This window comes from Cimex lectularius, unplaced genomic scaffold, assembly GCF_000648675.2.
Source record: "Cimex lectularius strain Harlan isolate CLEC.00 unplaced genomic scaffold, Clec_2.1 scaffold62, whole genome shotgun sequence".
Lineage (NCBI taxonomy): Eukaryota > Metazoa > Arthropoda > Insecta > Hemiptera > Cimicidae > Cimex > Cimex lectularius.
This window is the reverse complement of record NW_019392785.1, coordinates 570,755-597,274: the sequence shown is the minus strand read 5'-3', so window position 1 is coordinate 597,274 and position 26,520 is coordinate 570,755. Positions and strand designations below refer to the sequence as shown.

General features: G+C 38.5%; 1 protein-coding gene across 4 annotated transcripts in view; it reads right to left on the bottom strand.

The window, feature by feature from the left end:
- The window catches only part of LOC106666348, a 461,223-nt gene that overhangs the window by 239,723 nt on the left and 194,980 nt on the right, over positions 1–26,520 (bottom strand). For all 4 annotated transcript variants that reach the window (XM_014393475.2, XM_014393472.2, XM_014393473.2 and 1 more), the window contains one exon: positions 113–168. Coding sequence is in view for 3 of the 4 variants with exons in the window: in XM_014393472.2 (XP_014248958.1) it covers positions 113–168 (56 nt within the window). In the remaining variant the exon portion in view is untranslated. The remainder of the gene's footprint in view (positions 1–112; positions 169–26,520) is intronic.

Sequence of the window (26,520 nt, the reverse complement as noted above, 5' to 3'; positions counted from 1 at the left end):
TTCGAATCCCGCTCGTGCCATTGACTTTTTTATCTTAACTAAAAACCTTAATTAATTGTAATTGATTTATAGAATGAAACAGAAATTAAAGCAATAAAATTGTAATAGGTACCTGTGTTGCAGCCTACTAAATGAATAGTGGGGTCGTGGCCATACCCCGACAAGGCCCTGAAACAATTAAAATAACGTATTAAGAACAGAAAAATAATAATTAAAAAAAATTATTGCCCCAAAATATAACGTACATGGGTAAGACAGCTAAAACACATCGTTTATTGCCTACAACCTACTACTAAGGATTAAAAATCCATCAACTCATCATTCTGAAATAAAAAAATCCTTCAAGCGACGCTTAACGGAAGGCATGTTATCACAATTTTAGGCGAGAGGGCGGCATAAATTATGGCACATTTATAAACCACATATTGTTGCTTGCTTTTTATCTTTTATTTATTTTTCGTTCTAATTTCTTACCCGTGTAAGTTCCTGACCACAGTATGTTTTTGCTTAATGTACAAGGCCCTGTCAGGATTCGTAATATTTTCGAATGCTCTCCCCATGAGTCGCGATAGGTCAGCAGATAATAACAGGATAATTTAAAAAAAAAACTTAAAACATGCGACGTACAGCCAAAAAAAATCAGTCCTTAATTGAGACTTTCACTTGTCTATTGTGCAGCATTCATATACCAAAACAAAATCGGTCTAGTGAGGGTTGGAAAATACAGGTCAGGTATCTTTGTTAGGTCCTGTTAGATCGAGAGAAATGATGTAAGAATCGGCTAGTTAACATTGCTCGATCTAACAGGCCAGTGCCAATGTTAGATGTTAGGTCGAAAATGTAGTCACTTTGCTATCCGTTAGGGCGTAGGTAACAAACATGGCAGGCCATGAATTTAACAGCTGTTTTTTTTTTTTTTTTTACATTTTTATTCTTAAATACGCATTAATTAAATCAGACAAATACATTTCTTTTGTTAATTTCCCACCAGTCCTTATACGTTCATTCATAGGAGATACATCCCCTATCACATAAAGTTGTAGGCTATTGTACGTTAGGATATAGGTTAGGTATGTCGGCAAGAATTGAAGCGTGTCATTTGTTAGTACTTTTCAAGTGCATAGAATTTTGCATGAAAGAGTGGCTTAATTTTCTTTTTTATTAACTTATGGCATCTTACAATTTAACACAAAACCTTAACAAACAACAACAAGCCTTCAAGGACTGTAATAGCTTTATTTTTGGTTCTGCCACGTCCAGCATTGCGGAAAAATTAACGTTTAACATACTAAGAAAAGAAGGAGGCGTTCACGATTTTACTGGACATTTCTCTATTCGAGTTAACACGAGCTAGCATCTTACAAACATCCTGAATACTCCTAATACGTTCCTTCCATGCTAACTTTCTGTGCAGGATAACGCCCAACACTTTTTATCAGACAATAATGGAGACTCTCCCCATGTAACAAGACGCCAGACCACGACAAATCGACGGAATCGCTGAAACTGAAATCTTCTGTTTTCTTTATATTAAGAGCAAGACCATTGCCGAAACCAAATTTACGATTTTATTCATACTGTGCTTAACTTTCAGCCATATTTCTGAAGTGTTTCCCGTGACGATTAAGGAGGCCTCGTCCGCAAACAGATAAATATATACACCCTAAGGGTTCTCTATGAACTTATTAATATACTGAAGACGTTATCCGCGGAGAATAGGTAACAAGCATACAATCAGCAACACACATTAACGCTGATAATGGAAAAAACATCGATTTTCAGGCTTCGAATTTGCATACCAATCAGACACTGTAGCACGTCTGCTGCATACCGTCAATTTGAACTCATATATTTCAAGGTGTTTTTTAATAATAAAATTTTAATGTTCGGTAACATACATAAGTTTATTCCACGCAGGTAAACAATATGTACATACATCAACAAGTATGAACTTACAAAAGGTATCGAAACAAATGATAAAAAAATGTTAGGGCCTGAAAAAGATAAACAACCAGGGGAGGGGGTTACCGAGGATGAGTGAGAATGCGGTTAACAAGTCTACTGTATACTGAAAATAAGAGAGAGCCAAGTATGGAACCCTGTGGTACTCCGTACTTGATTGGGATGTTTGAGAAGTGATCTGAATTTTGTTTTCTTGTGGTGATCATGCAGATCATTAGCATCGTTAGAAATTCCAATATTTTCCATCGAAGGAAATACACGGTAATGGTCAACCGAGTCGAAAGCTTTGGAAAGATGAATGCCCGATACTTTGATTTTGATTTTAATTCTTGTACCTAAAGCATCTTCTTTAAAAAGTGATTTTCTAAACCTGAATTGATTTTCAGATATAAACAGAATTTTTTGGACAAATTCAGAAAGGCAATTCGTAGAGCACACTTTCGATTGCCTTGTCAAACACCGAAAGCAAAGCCCAAGGAAGATTAATTTAAAAAAAACATACTCAGAAGAGAGAGAACGCAGTAAAGCATCACTTTCAGATTTACTATCAAGATTACCACGATTAATCAAGAGATAACGATAAATATTCAGGGAAAAGAGTAGTACTTCCCGAACTACAAATTGTAAACAAAAACCTATTAACTCGTATAAATCCAATGCAAAATATGCATTTTCACTATTGACAAAAAAATCCTCGTTCCGTCAGGCGGCAGGAAGAAGCGCAAGATTCGCACATTGCCTGCACGGAACCAGCGATATAGTTAATTAAACGCTTTCACCAAACCTGCGATGGCCAAACTTTCATTTTTTCCCTGCTCTTCTGTCGGACCTCACGATATTCAAATAGCGACTGTGAAAAGGCGATTCTGATCTGGCGATAATCACAGGAACGAGGGCTGTGCTAAAATCACGCCCCTATAATAAAATGTGAATTTATTATCAGGGGAAGGGACGATGATGAACGGATTTCTTAAAGCAGCCATCGCAAATATCGAAAGCGAAGTACCACCCGGCCAGGTAAACGGTTAATGATTGCAAAAAGTAGCCCTGTTTGTTGAGTTCATAACTTAGCATTGGACGTCATGTTGAAATTACATGAAATCACACCATTTCTATTCGCTATTGTTTTTTCCTTAATAGCTACTACACAGACAAGTAAAGATATTTAACACAATTAGGTTTCCTTACCAAGAAGTAGTAAAATCTGTACTGTGTTCTGGGTAAGTCCGCAATTATAATATAAGTAATTAACTGAGATTTATTTCTGTTCCTTGTACGTCACTTAATTTCTGTCGCTCCACAGATGAAACGTGACAACTTAAATGTGAAACTACAGTTACTTGCGTAACGATTCAACTATGTATAACTCTATGTATATAATTGTTTTCTTGTTCATTTCTTTAGTCCCGCAGTAGTTCGTAAACAGTCAGATATTTTATCTCTTCGACTAGGTTTACACTAATTTACAATAGATCTGTAAGCCGTAAGTTTCAGCCTTCGTGCAGAGTTTAGGGGATCAATGTTGAAGAGGTGACGGGTCATCGAAGTCTTATGTCAGGTATGAAGTAAGCAAAAAGATTCCTCGCAAAAACGACCGATTAGTAGAAAGAGGAAATCCTACTCAACTGATATGAAATGAAAACTCAATAATATATTTAAAGTACAAGCTCCAGTTAAATGCCAATAAAAATATGTGACTGTCAACAGATGATCAATGTCGACCATGCCCAGTACAGAGTCAACAGAACATATCCCATTCTACTGACCTTATATATTACATTCACTAATTTCGTGGTCCGCTTGACCAATTAATACATTACAATTAATTAAGGTTTTTAATTCAGATGAAAAAAAGTTAATGGCACGAGAGGGATTCGAACCCACGACCTTCAGTTGCTCTACCACCTGAGCTATCGTGACCTCGATCCACTCGGATATCAACTCCCCATCTCAACCCCACCTTATGAGTTTTCCCTCCTTTTGCCATTTTTCATCTCAATTAAAAACCTTAATTAATTGTAATGTATTAATTGGTCAAGCGGACCACGAAATTAGTGAATTTAATGAATTAACTGAAGTACACTTCACTAAAGCTCTCCGTCGCCATTTCAATTGTCGTCGAGAATCCAAACCGATTACACGACATTTGAAAAATGGCAAAAGGAGGGAAAATTCATAAGGTGGGGTTGAGATGGGGAGTTGATGTCCGAGTGGATCGAGGTCACGATAGCTCAGGTGGTAGAGCAATGGCGTATCTAGCCGAAGGTCGTGGGTTCGAATCCCTCTCGTGCCATTAACTTTTTTCATCTCAATTAAAAACCTTAATTAATTGTAATTATATATTACGCAGGGTGGGCGATCAAGACCCGAGGGGTTAAATGCCTAGGTAGACTCGTGCCCAAACCCTAAAAGGTCCGGACTTGCTCGGCTCACGTGTCCTGCATAAACGTCTTTGCCCAGTAGAACGTATCATACTAGGACCGTGTCAGGCACGAAAAAAAAAACGGTCCGGTCACTACTATGCCCACTGCAACGGATGAACCGCGTTCTATACCCGTTTGTAACGCATATGTAAAAACATTTAGTAGCCGTGCTGCTTCAGTCGCTGTCGTACATTTCTTTTTTTAAAAACGCGTCGTTTGTGAACTTTTGTTTTCTCGTGTGGAGTGAATTTGTTAAATAAAGTATGGCTGTTAGAAAATTATCTATATGAGAATTGACCATGATTGCCATTATTTTGGACGAGGAAGAGGAAAAAACACTAGATGTAAATTGTTTAAAAACTCGTAATTACGAACATTTTCTATTAGTTGTTCATCCTCCATTTTTATTAAGACACCACTCACAATGCAATAGAACACAAACACAGATCTCTTCGTCAAATGCAAAGAACTTGTGCGGAACGGGACAGTAACACAGTAGGCCGGATGCGCATAACGGACCGACACCGGCAAAATATTCTCGGCAGCCGATTTTTGACTGAACGTGCACGGCACGGTACGGTGTTGGCCAGTGACGGAACGGTGTAGTGGGCATTTTCTAATACTAATGATGTAAAGAATATTTATTTGCATGTGTCGGTACGGGTACGGTCCTAGTATGATACGTTCTAGTGGGCAAAGACCTTTAATCTCTTAGACTTGTTCACAAACCCCAAGATTTTGGACCATTTTATCTCGGGGGGTGATTTGGTGATGTCCGCTCCTTCAAAGATTTCAAATCTAGGCCTAGCATACCTATCACACTCTGCGAGGCAGTTCCTTGCCGTTTCTTCTTTTATTTCGCAAAAAGGGCAAAATGGATCTGGTAGAGTACCAGGTGTCTTCTCATTGGGCAGTGGCCCATCAGGATACCTATCAGCCTCCTAATTCCCTTCCTTGAAAAAGAGAATAGCCATTTTGATTCTGCTGGTTTGATCACCTTAACAAACTCTTTCGCCTGACTGTGTGCGGAGGACCTCTTCAAGGTATTCTTGTGCAATGAAAAACCTACATACTATACCCATACGAAGAAATCTGTACTTCATTTAAGAAGATGGTGGAATATTAAAGTCTTATGCCAGGCATGAGGCAAGCAAAAGGTCTCGCAAAAACAACCCAAAGAGGAAATCCTATCGACAGAAAGGAACGAAAAACACGGACAAGTTTATAGAAGATGCTCCAGTAAAATACCACTTTAAAAAAAAATGGGATGATAGATGACCAATGTCGACTATGTCTACAACAAAAATACAACAGCACTCATTCTTATTCTACAGCCCTGCAATAACTAGGAGAAGGCTGCAGCACCTAGGAAAGTCCTGTGTAGTATACTAGAAACCATAGCCCAAGAAGAAATGAAGTAAGTATGTAAGTACTGAATGTACTTCATTAATGAAAAAAATAATCTTTCGGAAAATCCATTGGCAGAGGTCGGACACAATAGATGAAACTTTATGATTCGTCTGATTAAATTGATTGGCAGTTGGCAGTACTCCTGAGTTAAGTCCGTACACCCTGATTAATGTGACAATAGTCAGATGATGTATTGGAAACAAATTGTCTTTTGCACAGTAGGCATTTATTTCGGTCTAATGTAGACCACCATCAGTGACGTTTTTTTATAAAGTAGTTTGATGGGTTTTTTTACATTCCTATAAGTTCAGAAGTGGATGTCATGGACTATGGACTTGACGAGTAATCTGACAAGAAATTTCTTCTGACATCTTAAAAAACTGGCAATCCAAGAGGACCTAAATGCCATCAGCTCCTGTACCGTTGAAAATGGACTGTCTCGATATCTAGAAGACCCAGTTTATACTGTTTGAATCCAATCCTTCCTTCCCATTCCACCATTGTGTATTAATCACCTTTTAACCATCTGTCCAAAACCAAAGATCGTTCTTAATCATACCCTGGACACCCCACATTTCCAGAAACTCCTACAACTGCTTCTCCATTATCCGCCAATTCTGCAAGACCTACCCTTCCCAATCACATTTGGTCTCCTCATCTGAGCTTCCACATTTCTCGTTTGGTCATCGGTGGACTAGCTTCTCAAAAGAATCATCAACTGTTCTGTACGGTTCATATTTAGATCCCCAAAGATGTCTACTTCCCTGGCTCCTTTCTCTATCCAACAATTCCCTCTAATTCTACTTCCCATTCCTATTCCAATATTTATAATATGCTAGCATTTAAGTCTTAAGTCCCACATTCGTTCCCAGGCTTCTGGCGTCTATCAGGGTACACGAACTCACCAATTTTAGTCGCTCCTTTCTTATCTGTTCGTACAACTTCTGAAATTTCCTCTCTCCCGCCATTAGCCGTGCTCAACGATTTCTACCATTTAAGACCCGTCTTTTTGATAACCTCATGTCCATCCGAGGACAGTTAATTTTCTGTTTTTTCTGTACTTTTAATTTCTGTTAATTTTCCCCTTCTTATCGTTTCATTTATGCTATAACGTTCAAATTTTATTTATATGTTCAATTTGACACGGGTTGTGCCAAATTTTGTTCTTTTTGGTTATTCAAGAAGCCCAAAGACTAAGAAAAAAGTTTAATTTATTCTTCTTCACAATGGCCTTGCAAATGATTCTTTTCTAACGTCATTTTCAATTTGGTTTTTTTAATAGCCTAAAAATTTAGCTCATTTGTTGCATTTTATTGCACGGCTTACAGTTAGGGTTTCTGTCAAGTTGGGAGCCGAAGTAACGGACAGCTTGGGCAAGAAAAGGTAGATTTTTAATACAAAAGTCAACGAATTTATTTTAATTACTTATTTTGCACAGTAATCATTTCCGATTGGATTACTGCAGTTAACATTGTCATCAGGATAAGAGGTTAATTTTTTCTCGGTGGTGAAATTATCATACAGAATGCGACGAAAGACATGAAGGTTATCCGCCATTAGAGGTTAAAACTCCGAATATTCAACACCTAGTTTAATCCTACAGACACCGGAAAGGAAGAGTTCAGTATTATCACCATAGTTAAATTTAGAGGGTTTTAAGTATTTTTTGTTTATTTTAGTTTTAAATCTGCTTGTCAGTAAGTAACAGAATTTTCGTGTCGAATTTCACGATACGGACTTCCTTAAACGTGCCTGTAAGTGTGTCAGGGTGTCGCTCAAGCTTGAGTAAAAAAAAGTAAAAGTGTAGTTTATTACAAATGCAAATCGTATAACCTTGCGACGTAATATCCATTAGGGACTTTAAAAAACACTGAAACTCAAACAGGCCTCGGGTATTTGTTTCTTTATTATCACGTATGTTGCCATAGGAAGGTGCGGTTTTTCTTGTTTTGACTAAAATTAAAATTGTACGTTATGCTTTCACTCTTGTCGATGCGACCATTTTCTACAAGTTTATCGACCAATTACTCAAAAGTACAAAAGAGGTTCTACATACTAAAATGTAATATTCAGACAAAACTATGGGGTTAAGTACAATTTATGAAGGTCTTATTGATATTAAAAAGACGTTTTATATAATGAGAGAAGAACCTCAAGGATAAGGTTGCAATACTGATGTAGATGTAGGGGTTTAAGGTACTGCACCCTTTAAGAGCTATTGTATCCACCGTTCTCTGCCTAAAGTTCACCGATGAGTCCTATTTCATCAAGGAACTTGATTATTAGGCTCGGTTTCAGAGGGTGAATGACCTCCTCTATGGTCACATTGTACATCCCAAAGCACTTCCCCCTGCGGGCAAGTGTAGCATCACAGTTTGTTAGTAGATGAGTTGGTGTCTTCTCTGCCTCTTTGCAGAATCTACATGTGCCGTCATGGATTATTCCAATCTTCTTAAAATTTCCATTTAGCTTAGAGTGTCCTGTTAAGATTCACAGTTTATTCCTGCTTCGTTTCGACACATTCTGTCACTTTTCTTCCGAAATTTGTTAGGAGGTTCTTGGATTGCCTATGCCCAATGAGTGAATTCCGTTGTTCCTTCATTTTCTATTTATCCTTCTGTCTGAGTTATTCAATGATAGTGTGGGTTCCTATGCCACAGAAGGGTTCGGGTTGTAATACTACAGTCCTTGGCAATGTTAACACTGTGTCGGTCTTCACGGAAATTTAAGATCGACTGTAAAAAACTTAAATATGTTAATCTGTAGACATATTTAACATTGTTTTGTAAGTTCTATATAGTTATAATGATCGTTAGATCAATTGTTCAAAATTTCTTTTTATATAGACCCGGATGATGATCTTAAAATAGGTCGAAAGCTTGGCAGTAATTAGCTGTTTTCTTGATGACCTTGATCCAGATTGTTCGAAAGTGAAAAAGTGGTCGATACTCTAACATTGATAGCTTCAGATGATCAACCCCCATAACATTGCCAGCTGCTACTTGGAGGAAGATCTTGCTTGCAGCTTTTCCTCTCTAGTTGAAAGAATCTCCAGCATAGACCCTCAGAACATCAGAAAATGTGTTCTGCGATCTCCTCTTTGTCCTGGCAATGTTTTCACCGTGTTTTTTCTGTCTACGCATATCTGGTGAGTAAGTCTTGTGGATGGCCCTGCTATGTATCTCTTCGCGTGGCTCATGCATGGAATACTGTTCCACCAGGTTTTGAGCTCATTAAGGATCCATTTTGAGAATTTTAACTTTTTCTTTGTAGTAAGGTAACTAGGCCACATTGGTTTCAGGGCCTAGAGCATATGGGCATATAGAGCATATAGCATTCATATTGGCTCCTTTTTTGGCCAACGTATCCTATGTTGGATGCCTCTGTCCCGATTGCCCTGGAGCCCATGCCAGGTAAAGTTATTGGTGTCACTCACTTCTGACAGTGATTCTATAAAATTTCACACGTTTTTTGCCTTTACCTCCCCCCTGATACTAAGTGCCTAATCTTCCTGGTGTGTTCCTAGCCTTTTTATTTCTATGTCTCGGACTGCTATGATTTCAGACTGGAATAGGGTATTTTACTTACGTTTAAAGTCAAGAGGACTTCAGCTCTAGTGCCTCTATCCATCTTTAAGCCGTAGAATTTGGTTTTTGGAGGTATCCCTTTCGCCCACTCTTCCTTTTCTGTTATGAGTACCTTGTACTAGGTGAAGTAAATAAAGTGAATAATTTGCAGTATTGGCATCGATTAGCAAGCCTAGTATGAAATCTGCCAGAATCTCCTCCCTCAATTTTCGTTGTTCGTTGACATCGCCTATCCCTGCAGATGGTTGTCCATTTATGTATCTTGTGAGACTCCATATTCTAATGCAAGAAGCCAGAACTTAGTTGGATTAGAATATGGAGTGGCGGAAGATCTGTTATTCATAAATATCATAGATTTTTCAGAGATTTCTTCTTGATCTTAAAATTTTGATGATCCGGTTCAATCACAACACTGAGTTAACTTAATTATGCTTTTAATATAAGGTCTTGGCTAAGCAGCGACGTGTTAAATAGTTCGAATCCCGCTCTTTCTATGACAGAAAAGACAAAATCCGGGTTAATATTCTAAACATTCTAAAGGCCATTTCCTCCACGATTTGTAAGGTATCCCAGTGCCGAGAAGTGTGTTACCTTTTGCTATTCCGCCGAGGGGCCGATATAAGGTAGAAACGTAAAAAATGCAGGCGCGCCCGCAAACGCGACCCGTGGTCGTAACTTTCCAACGTCCCGCAGCTTTATTGCCTTCTCCACCTCGACTCTAAATTATTCCGAGCAGGTCGATAGAACCTGGACGGGATAATTGAAAAGATACCTAGCCGCGTAGGAATGGAAATTTGGAAAAATTGAGAACCGTTACTAGCCTCGGGTTGATATTAAACATAAATTTACAAAACAGATTTCTCAAGTAAGTCTTTAAATCCCTATAAAAACCTCCGGTTGAAAATATCATGATTATCTAGTCCATTGTAGGTACAAAAGCATGTTTTTTCCTCTACTATCTCTTCTTACTAAAGAAAAATATGTCTAGCAATGCAAAAGATGAACTCCCATAAAAAATTAAAATACAATTTTGCTGCTTGCATTGTAATTCTTAAATATTTTCACACCTGATATTAAGCGGGGTTTTACAAGCTAGACAATTCCCAAAAAACCTCAGGATTCTGGAAAACCCGATGTAAAATATAATCAGTAGCATGAGCATTAAAAAGAAAGACATCGTCATTGTAACTGGAATTATCGACCTGTAAAAAGTAAACCTATTTCCGGATCTTCGCCCTACCAGCCAGGCTCCTTAGGATATTCAATTCGCGTCTTTCCAGCAAGCATGTGATGTGCCTTTTCCACGATAGCTTTCTAGTCGGATGCAGGCCGAGAAACTTACACTTCCGATGTAACCGGAAATGGAATCCCACTACTTCTAGCATGCAATATGTTTACGAACCATATCCTAGAAAATCGATTCCTCCGCAAACCCTGTGCGACAAAATCCATTGCGGAACTTACACTTTACTTACCATGTACTCTTGGCAGTTGTGTAAAGACAGATATCATTTCAAGGACAAGTGTCACATTTTGGAGAAGAATTAAAACCAAATCGGATCATAAATTGCATATAAAAAAGGACTAAGAATTTCTCCTTGTGGTAAACCTTTGTACGTGATTCTGGAATCTTCGACAGAGCCATTTAAGTGGAAGTAGATCTCTTTATGTGTATTTATACAAAATTGCGAGGTAGGCCAAGCCCAGGGCGATTGGACAATAGCAAATCCAAAATTAGGAAGTAGTAGGCTCCTTTCATGTCTATGCAAAAGAGGTGAAGACCTGTTTTACATAAGGGTCAAAATGACCCAAAAATTTCCAAAACGCGCGTGTGTCAGAGGGGGTCTTTGAGTAGCTTTCCTTCTAGTCTTCCTGTAGACGTGGACTCCACTGGAACCCTTGTCACAGGTAAGTGACCTTGTAATATTCGAATAAAATAAGAAAAATCTTGGTATGGGTCAATATGACCCCATGATGCACGACATGGTCTTTTAGTTTTCTCGATGCTTTTCTTTGTAATCTTTCCGAATTGTTTCAGCCATGGCAAATCGTTCACATTTTATAACAGACGAAGAAATTTAACGAGAAATAGAAAGACGCCATCAGTGATGATAAAAACGAGGAATACTTTTCAGAAGAAGTAACTGACAGTGAAGATAAAAACGAGGAATACTTTTCAGGAGAAGTAACTGACAGTGAAGATGAAAATGATTCGTTATCAAACGACGATGATAAACCTGACGCTTTCGACGTTCTTCCTGACGGCGATGCGCTCTCAGAGGACCACTTTAGCCCAGAAAATTTTGCAAATTTAGGTTCAGAAGATAGAACAAAGCAGAAACAATCTGGACTGATACCGATCTTTTACCGTCCAGAAACGTCCGAGTAGCTTCAAAGAATATGATACCCATTTGCCTGCTGCCAAAGGAAATGCTCGGAACCTTGTAAATGAGGAACCATTGTTTTCCGTATTCATCAACCAAGCCATGATTGATGTCATTGTAAAATATACCAACGAAGAGATTGATTTAAAAAAAAAACTCAATACAGGTCTGACCAGCGCTATTTGGAACCACAGATGGTCTTGAAATGAAAGCGTTGCTGGGTCTTTTATTTTTCAGCGGCGTTATGATGGATTCGAGCCTGAATGTCTCAGACATATTTTAACGTGTGTTTTGACCATAGATTTTTCGAGCAGTGATGTTCAAAAATGGATTTGTCTTCCTTCTTTCCTTTCCGTTTTTCGGAATATGTACATTTTTGTTCCTTGTGATATTGTGTTCCGTTTTTGTGAAGTTACCTTTTTAATTTTAATTGTATAAGAATTTAATTTGCATTTTACGAAGAAGTTTGACTGTAGTTTTGTAGATAATATCAAAAACTCGAAATTAATTTTTTACAAAGAAAGATTTTTGCTTCGAGTTGTTCCTTGATAGACTGTATTTTATTGTGATTGCAATATGTTTTTTAATGCATTTATTTTGAAAAAATGCGGTTTTGTATCTTACAAGGTTAATAAAAGTAAGAATTAAAAAAAATGTTCTTCATATTTCCCACAAATTCAATTAATTAAGGTTTTTAGTTGAGATAAAAAAGTCACGAGCGGGATTCTTCTGAAGTCACGATAGCTCAAGTGGTAGATTAGCGGCGTATCAAGCCGAAGGTCGTGGGTTCGAATCCCGCTCGTGACACTGACTTTTTTATCTCAACTAAAAACCTTAATTAACCGAATGATATTAATTGGTCGAGCGGACCACGAAAAATAGTGAATTTCCCAAAAATGTTGAAAAATATGACTGAACTTAAAAACAGAGTTGGGTCAAAATGACCCGAGGTTGTGGTAAATATCCGGGCGTTTCACGGTCTTGACCGAAGGTAAGAATCATGCAAAGATTAGTTTTTGAGAAACCCATAATTACTTGCAGTACAATAGCCAAGCAACTTCCACCAAATAGTAATTATAATTGTACCTGTATTATCGGTTCAACTCACATCCAGAGGGGATATATCCGTATATATCAATAAATCTATAATACTTAAAATGCGGAAAATAGAAACATATTTGAAGGATTCTGGGAAGGCATAGGTAACAAGATGAACCCTCGATAAAACCGCCGTGATTCACTGTAAACATAGTACGTTCATGGAAATAATTGGCATTGAATTGCCAGATACCATCATCTTCTGGAACAGAAGCCGTTTGCAGGACGGCCTCGTGATGTAAGTGAAGGGGAGAGTATTATGCGATAGAAACTCGTTAGTCTTCGGCAAGTAGGAAGTCTTCAAATCCCCGCCGGTACAACCTACTGCCCTACTGGGCAAGTGCAGACGGCAAAATTGAGTTCAACATTAAAGACCTTTTGAAAGACATATTTATGAACATTTTTTCGTAATGTGAAACGTCTCACGTCAGGCATACCGTGAAGACATACTTATCATTTACCCATTACAATACGAAAAAACATCACATCATATTTGATTACAATTACACTATATTTTCAAAATCCAACAGAGGTTCGCCATCCGATAAAAAAGTTTCCCTTACTCTCATACAACAGGGCATCACCTACGACACGTTATTCTATAAAAATGAATTATTAATGCCAAAATTGCTTAAACAGAAAGCGAGGTGTTTGCAAAATCAAAATATTTGTCTGGAATCATGGTTTTGCATCAATAAATTCCGTTTCATCCTGCCTCGCTGTTTTAGTCTGAACGCGTTTCGGCATTTTCAGTGTTGGTTTTGTGTGATTTCTGTCTGTTAAAGCTAGAAAATACTTCAAGGCACGTATCCGCCAAATTTAATTTATGAAGGTTTAATTTTATTTTTCAACGGTTCGGCAAAAGTGTACGAGCATAATAGTGATTAAACACAAAAGCTTTCCAGTCAGTTCGTTTAATTTTTGAGATTTTTCTTTGCAATCCTCTTTTTCCTTTTCCTTAATCTTATTCAATCAATTATTTATTTGCCTATTATAAAAGTAAAATCTTTTATAATTGATTTCGTTGCAAACCTTCGTTCATGTCGTAAGTTTATGATAGAAAAAGAGTGAATTGTACTTTTTATTAAGAAATTAAAAGCTGTTTACAAACGTTCTCATTATTACAAAGTTTAAATTTACTTCACTGACTGCGACGAAATGTTGTATTTGAACTGAGAGAGGAAGAGCGAGAGAAAGTTGCGATCTATAGAGGAATTAGAATGAGAGAGAAAGAAAAAGAGCGAGAGGTACAGAATGTGCGACAATAAGAGAGGGAGGGAGAGAGAAAAAGAAAGATAGGAGAGAGATAGAGATAGGCAGAAGTAAAGAGAAGTAAAAAGAGAATGAAATAAAAAGAGTGAGAATAAAAAAGGAGGAAGAGAATGAGTGAGTGCGACAGATAGTGAGGAGGGAGCGAAAGAAAGAAGAAGGAGATAAGGATGGATGATAGGAGGAAGGAAGGAGAGAGAGAAAGAGAGAGGAAGAGTGAGAGAGAGTGGAAGAGTGAGAGAGAGTGGAAGAGTGAGGAGAGGTGTGTGAGGGAAAGAAAGAGGTCGGAGAAGGTAAAGAGAGGGAAAGAGAGAGTGGAGAGAGAGAGAGAGAGAGAGAGAGAGAGAGAGAGAGAGAGAGATGGGAAAGAAAGAAAGGATTGTAGAATGGGTAAGAATAATCCTAAGTAAAATATTACATTTGTCATATTTCAAATATTTCTCTCCAGCCAAAAGTATCCTTTGGAGGACAATAAATTCATTATTAAATACGATATATATACTTTTACCCGTTTTCGACGAAAGTGAAACCGTTCCCGGGAGCTTTTTAATAATCTAATGCACTTCCCGTATAAATACCGGGCGCGCCGCATGTCACAGTCCATCATTTTCCCCCCCGTTTACCATGGGGTTGAATTTAAGGGGTTGGGGGCCTAATTGAACGGCTAATAACTCAAAACGGTTGAGTTTACAACGCCTTTTAATGGGCAGGGGTAAATTAAACCCTTACATTTCCTGGCACTAATGAACTTTGTTTATTTCCGAGTTTCACAACAATTATAAAGCTGTTAACGTTGCAGGGAGGCCGATTTTTCGCCTAGTTAATTGAAGATTGTAAAGCAACAACTGTGGAGTTTGTTGTCTACTTTGAATGAAAGCGAAACCTAAATTGTTTGTAAAATATAACATATGCATAAAAGTCAGACAACATCGTCACAATGCTAAGCTAATGATGTTTTAAATCAGATAAAAGTCTATAATATTTCTGCTACATTTTTTTAAAAGGTTGTTACATCGGTAGTTCAATTTAGTCGTCAAAGTAAAGAATATACATTGTTCTTTTATTATTGTGGTAATATAATTTATTTCCTGCAGGCTACATATTTCCATCATGTGATAATGTTATAATTACCAATGCTTAATTTAAATAAGTAACCGCTTTTCTTGGCTGTCTTTTCAAAGACACCATAATTTCCGTCAACTGTCTTCACTGTTTTTTTCTAAAATTTGAGAGTGAACATATTTTACTCACACATTCATCTTAAAATCGACTAAGAATATGAACAACCCAAATTAAGAAGGAAATATCTGTTTTCCTTCACACTTTTCTCTCAGATGAACGCTGAACTATTTGTTGTGAGCTAAATAAATATTAACTAATGAACCAAGGCAATCATAAAAAATAGTTTCCACGAGTTTTGGAGCATCTGGGCAAAATGTTGTCTGGGTACCCGGACAACATAGCAACTCCTTTCACATGAGGAAACCGAAAAGGTGGACGAAGAGGCTATGACTGGGACTCCTCATCCTCCGGAACCCTCTGCGATCAAACTCTCTGACGCAAAAAATGCAATAAAAACCACGATTAAAAGGGGCATGGTGAGCTGTATGTCACAGAACTCGCATGCTGTATGCAGCCTCGGATGATCTGACTCCTAGAAGAGACTCACACGATTAAGAATAAGCCATGTGGTTGACACCCAGACACTTATTTGAAGGCCAAAGCTTGATGCATCATCTTGAAGGGTGAAATTCCTTGACTCCAAATAGAGAGCGTGTAGGAATGCAACCCGATACGAAAATTCTACATGATCCCTACGGCGAATATCCCCCTGTTCCGATTCTTGGAGGAAACAGGGTTGTTTTGTTGAGTATAATAATAATAGCGTGTGTTGAGAGTGAACGTATTTATCAGGCCGGGACCGAGTGTGTGTGCCTGTTGGTAGAGAGAGCAGTTGGCTGAGGTCCGGGGCCGTGAGTCAAGCTGACTCTACATCGGTTGATGAGATTCTGGTTGCAGCAGTTAGCCGAGACGGCTATGTTAAGGAGGGGAGTTCGAGGCTAACGCTGAGAGTACCTTTGCCATCGTCGTAGGTGCTTCATTGATGATAAGGGAGAACTCGTTGTGGAGACGAGCCTGTTGTCGTTGTCGATTAGTGATTGGTGACAGCTCGTCGGGTAGACGAGTCTCGTTGTATTAGTGAGGAGACCTCGTCGGGTTGACGAGTCTGAAGCCCCTAATTACATACGCACTGGCTCTACTCTGATTCGGTGCAGAGCGGAGGGCGAGACCATTCCAGAACCGGCAGTGACCTTAACAGGAAATGTCCTAGCTGTTGACAGTACCCACGGTTGGTGGGCAGACAAGACCGAGGTCTGACCCCGGACTGCCAACACCCGGATTTGGTGATTCTCGATACCAGCCGGTGATTTGTTGTAAATTACAAAAGCTAGAATCGCCGGTGCGTGATAGGCTCAACCACATACACGCGTGTATGTATATGTACATGCGTATGAAGATTTGAACTTATATAAATCAGCAATCAAAGCTACAAACCTGATCGCTTACGTGCAGAACAGAGTTGAAATTTCCCGAAAATAAATTTGCGGAACCGTAACGATATACTTGTACTTAAAAACGAGATTTCATATAACTTAAATTATGAACCGTACGTCCAGCCGTGAGAAACAGTTTTTCCTGAATTTTGTCCTTTTTAAACATAATTTTTGTAGGGGCGTCGGTGGCCGCAACGGTTTAGGCGTTGACACGGCGCTCATCACTGTTCCATCCAGCGGCCCTGCATTCGAACCCGACCTACTTAGAAATGGGCTTTTTTTAAAAACACTGGCACCCCGAGGGTTGATATAACCTCTGCTGTTGCGAACCCTCGTAAAATAAAAATTTAAAAAAAAAATTTAAACTCATTTTCATATTTATGGATAGGTTAACATGTTGATTATTATCTGGTTGATTATCTTCGAACAGATTTAATGGGAAAGTATTTTTGTAAGATGTCAGTCAGGCTGATAAAATATGATGAAATGCAACTAAACAACTTAAGCCTCTTTCGCCTTTCTCACTTTCCAAAACTTAGTACACCACTTATACAGGGATAAACATTTTGATTATTTCAACAGATACCTGGTAATATTTGATTGAAAAACCAAACGTACTTAGAAATTCGACAGTCAGTTTGTTTATTGGGCAATTCCGACAACGATGTTTAAAAGATCTCAGCATCAACGAATTGAATAAGCACCCCGCCGCCATTTCCACTACAGGCAATAAAATCGAACTGTGGATTGGATTAACTGCAAGCCCCCTTTTAGACGCTTTTAAAATTAAGGTCGACCGGAAGTTTCCAGGGCAGAGGCCCTTCACCAATCTTGTCACTGGACCGACGTCTTTCAAGAAGACGGTCCACTACTACAAAGTCTTTTTCAAATGAAAGAGATCCGAATCATTATGAAAATATGTTGTTGCCTAAGAAAAGATTTAATCTTGGTTGTATTAATCTTTAATCTCCTGCAAAACATGGAATCTGATAATCCGCACGGACTCAATATCTGCATTACTGACCATAAAAAATATTTACTTCCCTCATCCTCTTATTAAGAATATTCTATATACATTACAGTTATTGCTAACAAGATCCAAGGTTCTGTTCCTCTGGGTACTTGGGTAATAGATGAAATGGTACAGCCGATAGAGGTGCAACACTGGCTATAAATGATGAGGAACTGTCATGTTACATACCCCATGATGATTTCTCATCCTATTGTCAAGAATATTCTATATGCATTACAGTTACTGCAAACAACATCAAGGTCCTGTTCCTCTGGGTACCTTGGGTACTAGGGTAATAGATGGAAATATAGCGGAGGAAAAACACTGGCTATAAATGATATACTGTCATGTAACATACCCCATGGTGATTTCTCATCCTCTTGTTAAGAATATTCTATATGCATTACATTTATTGCAAACAAAATCAAGGTTCTGTTCCTCTGGGAACCTTGGATACTTTGGTATAGATGGAAATATAGCGGAAAGAGGTGCAACTCTGGCTATAAATGATGATGTACTGTCATGTTACACACCCCATGATGATTTATCATCCTCCTGTTTAGAATATTCTATATGCATTACAGTTACTGCAAACAAGATCAAGGTCCTGTTCCACTGGGTATCTTGGGTACTTGGGTAATAGATGGAAATACAGCGGAAAGAGGAAAAACACTGGCCATACTTGATGATGAACGGTAATGTAACACACCCCCATGATGATTTCTTGCCACACTTAACCGGTACCGTTCTCTCTCGGTCTCTGAGACCAGAGGGTAATTTCATTGTCGTAAGTTGGCAAGTCCAAGGATAGCGCCCAAGTAAATTCGATTAAGTTAGTAGAGCTTCCATAGTCAGGGTTGAAGACGCCAGGCAATCATCCGTATCACGTAGGTATTTTGTAAACAGTAACCAGTCTCTCAGACCCAGATTGAACGCGCACTATATTTTCATGCGTCGCTCAGGAACAGGATGGAATAAACTAACACTTTGTGGGCCTATTTTAGTTTTCTAAATTTTCTATGTGAATATTCATTCTCTTGGTTTTTGCATTGACAATGGGCCAACCTAGTCCTTGAAGAGAAACAACCAGACTTTTAGGAGTAGAACTCCTTTCGAAGCAATGGTTATCACTCAAACAGCGAGGAACAGACGAAACCTGCTGTAGATGGATAGAATCAATGCTAAAAAGCAGGAAAGTGCAGGCCTCCATGTTCCACGAAGAAGTAGAAGCAGTGGGGGCGAGGGGGTGTCCGCAAGGAGGAATACTCTCGCCTCTGCTGTGGAATGTGGTAGTGGACGACCTCATGCAAACTAAATGAAAGTGGAATTTACACCCAAGGCTATGCAGATGACATTGTCATACTAGTCAGGGGAAAATTCGATTCAACATTAAAAGAGCTCACCCAAAGAGCACTAAACCTGGTGGAACAATGGTGTTTAAAACGGGGACTTAAAGTAAACCCCTCAAAAACCACCTTAATTGCTTTCACCAAGAAAAGAAATATAGAAATACAAGGATTAAGCTTCTATAATGAAATGCTTCTTTTAAAAAATGAGGTCAAATATCTAGGAATAATCTTTGATAAGAAATTAACCTGGAATCCTCATCTGCAACATATTGTAGCAAAAAGTAAAATATCGCTAATGACCACAAGAAGGACCTTCGGCAAATCTTGGGGACTAAAACCGAAAATGGCTTATTGGCTATACACGGCAGTAATAAGAACCAGAATAACCTATGGAACACTAATCTGGTGGAACAAAGCTCAACAAAAAGTACCTACCCAAACATTAGGCAGCATACAAAGACTAGCAAACCTATGTATCACAGGGGCGATGAGAACAACCCCTACAAACGCATTAGAAACCTTGCTAAACCTACCTCCACTAGAAATATTCATACAAGGAGAGGCTAGGAAAAACTCATTTAGGCTCCAAAAACAATTAAATTGGAAAGGAACTAAACAATTCGGGCATACAACCATAATCAACAAAATCAGACACCCTTATTAGAAATGGGGACTGACTACATGGTCCCGGAAACAATCTTCACTTCCTATAAAGTCTCAACGGACTATAAAGGAGAGGAAGAACACAGGAGAGCATCAGATACAATGATATGGTACACAGATGGCTCCAAAACAAACGAAGGAACCGGATCAGGCGTTTTTTGTACAAGCCCAAAATATGAGCAATCAAACTCATTAGGGAAGTATACTTCGGTCTTTCAAGCGAAAATACATGCCATAAATGCTTGTGCCCTGGAAAATCTTAGAAGAGGTTACACTGACAAAAAAATCCTCATAAGATCAGACAGCCAAGCAGCCATTAAAGCATTAGCATGTAAAAGAATTACATCAAAAATAATCAATGAATGCATCAAAAATCTCCAAAACCTGGGAAAACACAACAACCTGATGATATCTTGGGTGCCAGGGCACAGGGGAATTTTGGGTAACGAGGAAGCAGACAAACTGGCCACAGGAGGATCTGCAAGACTACAAAGGCCCCGAACCTATCCTTGGGATATCAAAAACAAACATAGAATCCTCCATTGCAGAATGGATCCAAGCAAAATAAAAAGAGAAGTGGATAAACTCTAGCGGTGCTAGACATAGTAAACTTATGATGAAACAACCCTCACCAAGATTGGCAAAAACACTGCTGCATTTGGAGAGGGCAAAACTCAGAGGAGTGGTGGGACTACTAACCGGTCACTGGCATCTGAGAAAACATCTACACAACATAGGTATATACAGCGATGATCCCATCTGCAGATTATGTAATGAGGAGGAGGAAACAGCCACTCATATCATCTTCGAATGCGAAGCAACAGCTCAATGGAGGTTTAACCTAAACGGAAAAGACTTAGGGAATCAAATTGCAGCAACAACAGTCAATGACCTGATACTTCTAAGAAGGAGGATTGAGTCTATTGACTGAACTAAGGAACTAGGAAGGTGCAATAAGCCAGAAGGCTGTAGTGCCTGGGGAATACAAACCCCGCTTCCTAGTACCTTTTCCACCATACCATACCATACCATACCATTTAGGAGTAAAAGGTCCAGTTTTTTCCGAACAAATTCTAAATTTGCTGAATGAAGTGAGTGAGGAAGAAGCTGGATTTGGCGATTTTTCTGATGATGAAGAGACCAAACCAACTTTAGCAACATATGTGATTATGGGAAAGCTTTAAAAAACTAAGAGATTCTTTTAAGTATTATTACAAGTATAAGGTATAATTTTAATGATAAAAACACTGATACGAATGATAGTGCTAAACTAAGCATATGCACTTGATAAACGGAAAAATTAGTTTGAAAATTTATTTTAAAAATTTTAATTTAAGTATTTTTCTGGAATATTGTAACCATGAATTCTTCCTCAGACCCTCTAAATACCTCAGAATAATAACATAAAAATAAATTACACACAAAACTGAAAAATTGTGGTTAAAAAACTTGTATGGATTTGTCAGGCCCATGGAACAAACTAACGACCGAAGTATGACGGAAAGGTACGGCAAAGGATACGTCTTTCATGGAAACGGCGTTGTGGAAAAAAAAACACAGATGGAAAATTAAAATAAATCAATAAGTGAAATCATGGGAATCCTCAATTCGATCTTCCAGGCATGAAACGGCCATCTCGTCGGATAGGGCAGACAAGGCTGACACATGGGCATTTTATGGTCTCCGTCTGGTTACGATAGAGCATATTCTGACCAGCTGAAAAGCATACGAAGTCGACAGAAAAAGCTTTAATATACCGTTAACCGTTTAATAAACCGTTATAGGGGTTAACGCAATTATGTAGGGGCATCGGTGGTCGCAACGGTTTAGGCGTTGACACGGCGCTCAACACTGTAAGGTAAAGGTCCCGAGTTCGAATCCAGCGGCCCTGCATTCGAAACCGACATATTTACAAATGGGCTTTTTTTTTTTTACAAAAAAACACCATTATACGGCAAGTTAAAGAAATTTTTAAAGAAAACCAATATATTTCCAAAAATATAAAACAGATAATCAAACAAACTGATACAAGTGTAATATTGATGTTGTTACAACGAAAAAATGACTAACTTGAGTGTGGCTAGTCAGGAGGTTTGGGTGCTCTTGGACTGGATGAGGCATGCTCCTACAGGACTCTTGGGCCATAATGTCCCCGGATTGGGGTAGGATGTGGATGGTGGCACTACATCCTTGTCAACAATCTGAATAGATAAGGATAACATAATTGAAAAAAAGTGACCCGGGGTATGCGCTACCGTCGAGCTTTTTTTTGTCCGAAGGGTTCCCTTACATCGGGCCACGTCACCAACTTTCAATCTTAACCTACACTATTCCATCTAGGCGGAAAATAAACCAACATTGCGGTTGATCGCCTTTAAGACTAAATAAATAAAAAGTAGGTTGGGGATTACTCAATTTTAACAACTATTAAGCAATTTTTTAAAAATTTCAGTCCGCACAACAGGACTTGAATACAAAGAGGACAGTTTATTCCTCTAAGTGAATAGTCTCAGGCTCCAAGGATCCGAAGACCTTTTATGTCAAATCAAGCAAGCCGAGGACCGACGACTCATTTGTATTTCAAGAAAATCAATAGTATAAGACCTTGGCATACTTGAGATCAAGCAAACTTTACTCCTGGTTATCTTGAACATATCTGGTCCCAATTTTTAGCATAATCAAATAAAAAATGTTTTCTAAAAAGTTAAAAACTAAATAATGATCAATTTAAAAGAAAGCACAACTAGCTAGTGGATTATCCCAATTGATAACCGTCAGGTTAATCGCAACACCGCATATAAAGCAATTGAGGCCAGGTGTATAAACCTAAAAACCTTTCTCGTTGGAACTCTCAATTAAACATTATTTTGCAATGGATGCCATTTCATTAAAATAGTTCTAATGGGTTGTTTTTAATTGATGATTAACGTTTGTATCCGTGTCTGTGTGCAGCGACCCTGATTATCGCTATTTATGTTTTCCTTTTCCGTTGTAGAAAAAGTAATGATTTTCTATGGATCTTCACCTCAATGTAAATAATTCAGTTCGAGTTAAACTTTCTCGGTTTTATTGGGGGTGTTTTTACTGCCGTCTAGAACTGGGGGGCGAGTCGGCTCCTCCCTAACCTCTCTTCCATTACTAGAATTAGATATTAAATTACAATTTACAAGAGAGATACGTAGACGTAAAATTCCGGCGGTAGTTCTGCAGTCGAATTTATATCCAGACCCGGCTCGTCGGGCTTTGGTTATTTAGTGCCGTTGGAAGATGTTATCGGTTTGTATAGATGACCTTCTTTGGCAGTTTTGGCCTAGGTCGAACTCTTGTTCGGTGAATCGTTCCTCCTGAGCGTTTTACTTTAAAAGAATGTTACTATCATTTTTTTTAAACAATGAACGACATTGTATTTTGTGTATATTTGCTGTCACACATAAAACGTACTTTTTTTGAAACGGAAGAACGTGAAAAACTACAAATAAAGCATGTTTTAATCAAAGTATTTAGGGGTTCAAAAACCAACCCCGCTTCAAAGTAGAGAACACCGGAAACGTTCGTCACCGGCCTGACGGGGGATTCATATAGAACCGGCATGGCACGGTGCGAAAAGGCTAAACTCTAAAGGGACTCTGGTGTCCTACCCCTAAAGTGAGGTTTCCCAAACCACTCCTCACTAAACCAAATCCTACCACCAACCCCTTTCCATCCCTATCCCATTATACCTTCAAACAAAGTGTTGGGAAGACAGAAAACAATCCGCCCCAATCAAAGGTGTCATGCGTTTCGTGCCGACTGACTCATTAGCAACCGGGGTTAAGTAGCTGACACCGGGCGACATCAGAGAATAATTAGCCTTACTCCAGCATGCGGGGATCTGATGGAGTGGACCTTTTAGTTCCCTAGTTGCTCTTGGGAATCATAGAGTAGAGAACAAACCTGAAGCAGGATCTCACTGCTTCAAAAACTTTCAGTAATATGGAGGCTAACCCCCAGATGGACGTTCAGTCCATGGCACGGTGCGAAAAGGCTAAAGGGGCCCTGATGTCCTACCCCTAAAGTGAGGTATTCTTCCTAAACCACTCCTCACTAACCAAATCCTACCACCAACCCCTTTCCTTCCCTAACCCATTATACCTTCAAACAAAGTATTGGGGTAGACAGAAAACAGCATCCGCCAACAGCATCCGCCCCAATCAAAAGTGTTATGCGTCTGTGCCGACTGATTCATTGGCAGCGGGGATTAAGTAGCTGATACTGGGCGACATCAGAGAGTAATTAGCCTTACTCCATCATGCGGGGATCTGATGGAATGGACCTTTTAGTTCCCTAGTTGCTCTTGGGAATCATAGAGTAGAGAAAAACCTGAAGCAAGATCTCACTACTTCAAAAACTTTCAGTTATATGGAGGCTAACCCCCAGATGGACGTTCAGTCCATAGAAGAAAAGGATATGGAAAGACTACCTCTCCCTACCGAAGGTAAACAACAGTCGCTACGTGGGACCTACCACCAAAATAATAATATGAAAATAATGAAAATATGAAAATGAAAATAATAATATATAATAATAATCAGTAATATGGAGGCTAACCCCCAGATAGACGTTCAGTCCATAGAAGAAAAGGAAAGACTACCTCTCCCTACCGAAGGTAAACAACAGTCGCTACGTGGGACCTACAACCACACAAACCAAGAACAAGAAGAAACACCCTCTCTTGGGAAACCAAAGGGGAAGGAAAAGGTTTCCGTTGAATTAACGAAATTAGGAGAGCCAGGCGGGAAGGATGATCCACTCAGGAAAGGTTTTAGCGGTGCTATGAGGAAATGGTACCTGAGGGCAATACGATCAGGGAAAACATCCGAGGAAGTAAGGAAGACAGTCTTACATCTACATCTAGTATAAAATTGAGTCACACCAATTTGGACATCTCTTAGTAACATGTATTACTTTTCCAGACTTAAAAAAAAATTGTAATCTATAGGGAAAGGTTTAGAAGAATAAAGAAGATTTCGTAGCCAAGCTTGTACTTGCATACGTATTTTATTGGGTTGATGCAAAATAAAGGCAGGTTTTCCTTTTCGATTCACTTTTAATACCAATTTCGTAAAGAAAACTAATCCATTATGCTAAGGGATGCACATAATTTTAAAGCCTGTTTATCTCACTTTCTTTCTTTTACAATCCTTTTAGTAAAAACATTTAATTCAATCTGTTCAGTGCCTTCAAACTAAATGATGTCTAAGAAAGACTTTAGGCAAATTTCTATGAATTTAAATTTGGGTGAAGTGCAGCGCAAATTGCTCGAAACATTAATGACATTTGGGGGCAAGAAATCGTAAATGAATTCACATGTGCAGCGTTAGTTTCAAAAATTCCGTAATGACCTCACGAGAAAGAAGGTAGTGGCCGTCCTTCTGCTATTGACAACGTCTAGTTAAAGGTTATACTTGATGCTGACCCCACAAATCTAAATCGAGAAATGGCGGAAGAATTGGTGTTGATCAATCCACAGTCGTTCGCCATCTGGAAGCTATTGGGAAAATAAAAAAGCTTGCCAAGTGGGTTCCGCAAGAAGTGAACAACCGCCAAAAGGATCGCAGATATGAAATCTGTTCAATGATCCATTTTTATGATACCGTGCTCTATGTCGTATAGTAATGTGTGATGAAAATGGATGTTATACGACAACAGACAGCGTTCTAGAAGACAGTGGCTGGTAAATAGTGAAAAACAAGGGCACTTGTATTCACTTGTTTCAAGGGCTTATTGCACGTTTTTCACCTAGTCAGCATTAAGTCCATTTATCCTAAAATATGCATTAAAGTACAGGGCGTTCGGCTACTCTTGTTACAAACTTTGCCAGTACATTCTACATTGAAAATGGAACCAAAAAGTCCTAATTAACTATGGTCAGAATCTCAGCAGTTTCGGAGTTATTCCACTTTTCTGATTTTTTAAGATTTCACGACCTTGCTTCAAATAAACAATAATAACTCTAAAACTAAAAGGTTTTGGACAAATCCGTTGTTAGTACTGAAAACTAAGTTAAATGTCCAATAAGATGTGATCAATATTAAACTTGTAAACGTTGGTGAAATAAGCGTTTTAGTAGCGAGAACTTTGAAAAAAAAAATTTTTTTCTAAGTTGAAAACTTACTACGGTGTTTTTGAACTATTACTTCCAAACCTAGAGACCAGCAAATTTCAGCAAACGTACTAATTTAATATCCTTTTTAGTAGTGCAATTGCTTTTTTAATTACTTTTTTCACCATAGTAAGATTTCAGCTTTGGAAAAAATTATATTTAGGCTTATGTTCATGTTGTCTATCGAAATCCGACGTGGAAACCATCCTAATTATTCTCAGAGTAGTATTTTGAACTTCCTGGAGCTTAGCAAAATTTGATTTAGACATATTTCCTCCTTATGGAGCTCTATAAGTTATTAATGGACGTAGGTAATGTTCATAAATATTTTTTTTTATGTTTACTGTCCTTACATATTATTAAGCCAAAAGCGCTTATTAAGCCAAAAGGCTATTTAAAATGGTCCGTGCTTTTGAGCAATTTTTTAAAAATATGTTAACTAAAATTAAATCTTGAATCCATATCCTTGAATCCATCTTGAATCCATCCCAAAGTATTTAACATGTTTTGAAAATGATGGTTCTACACACAGATTTGTCGTTTATAACGATCCAATTGCCAACTGTTAAACGTTCATCATCAGGTTGAAGGAGTTACAAATTCCTGTCGAGAGACATGTTTGAAACTCATTCAATCTGATGATGAGCGTTTAATGTGTTAAATCTG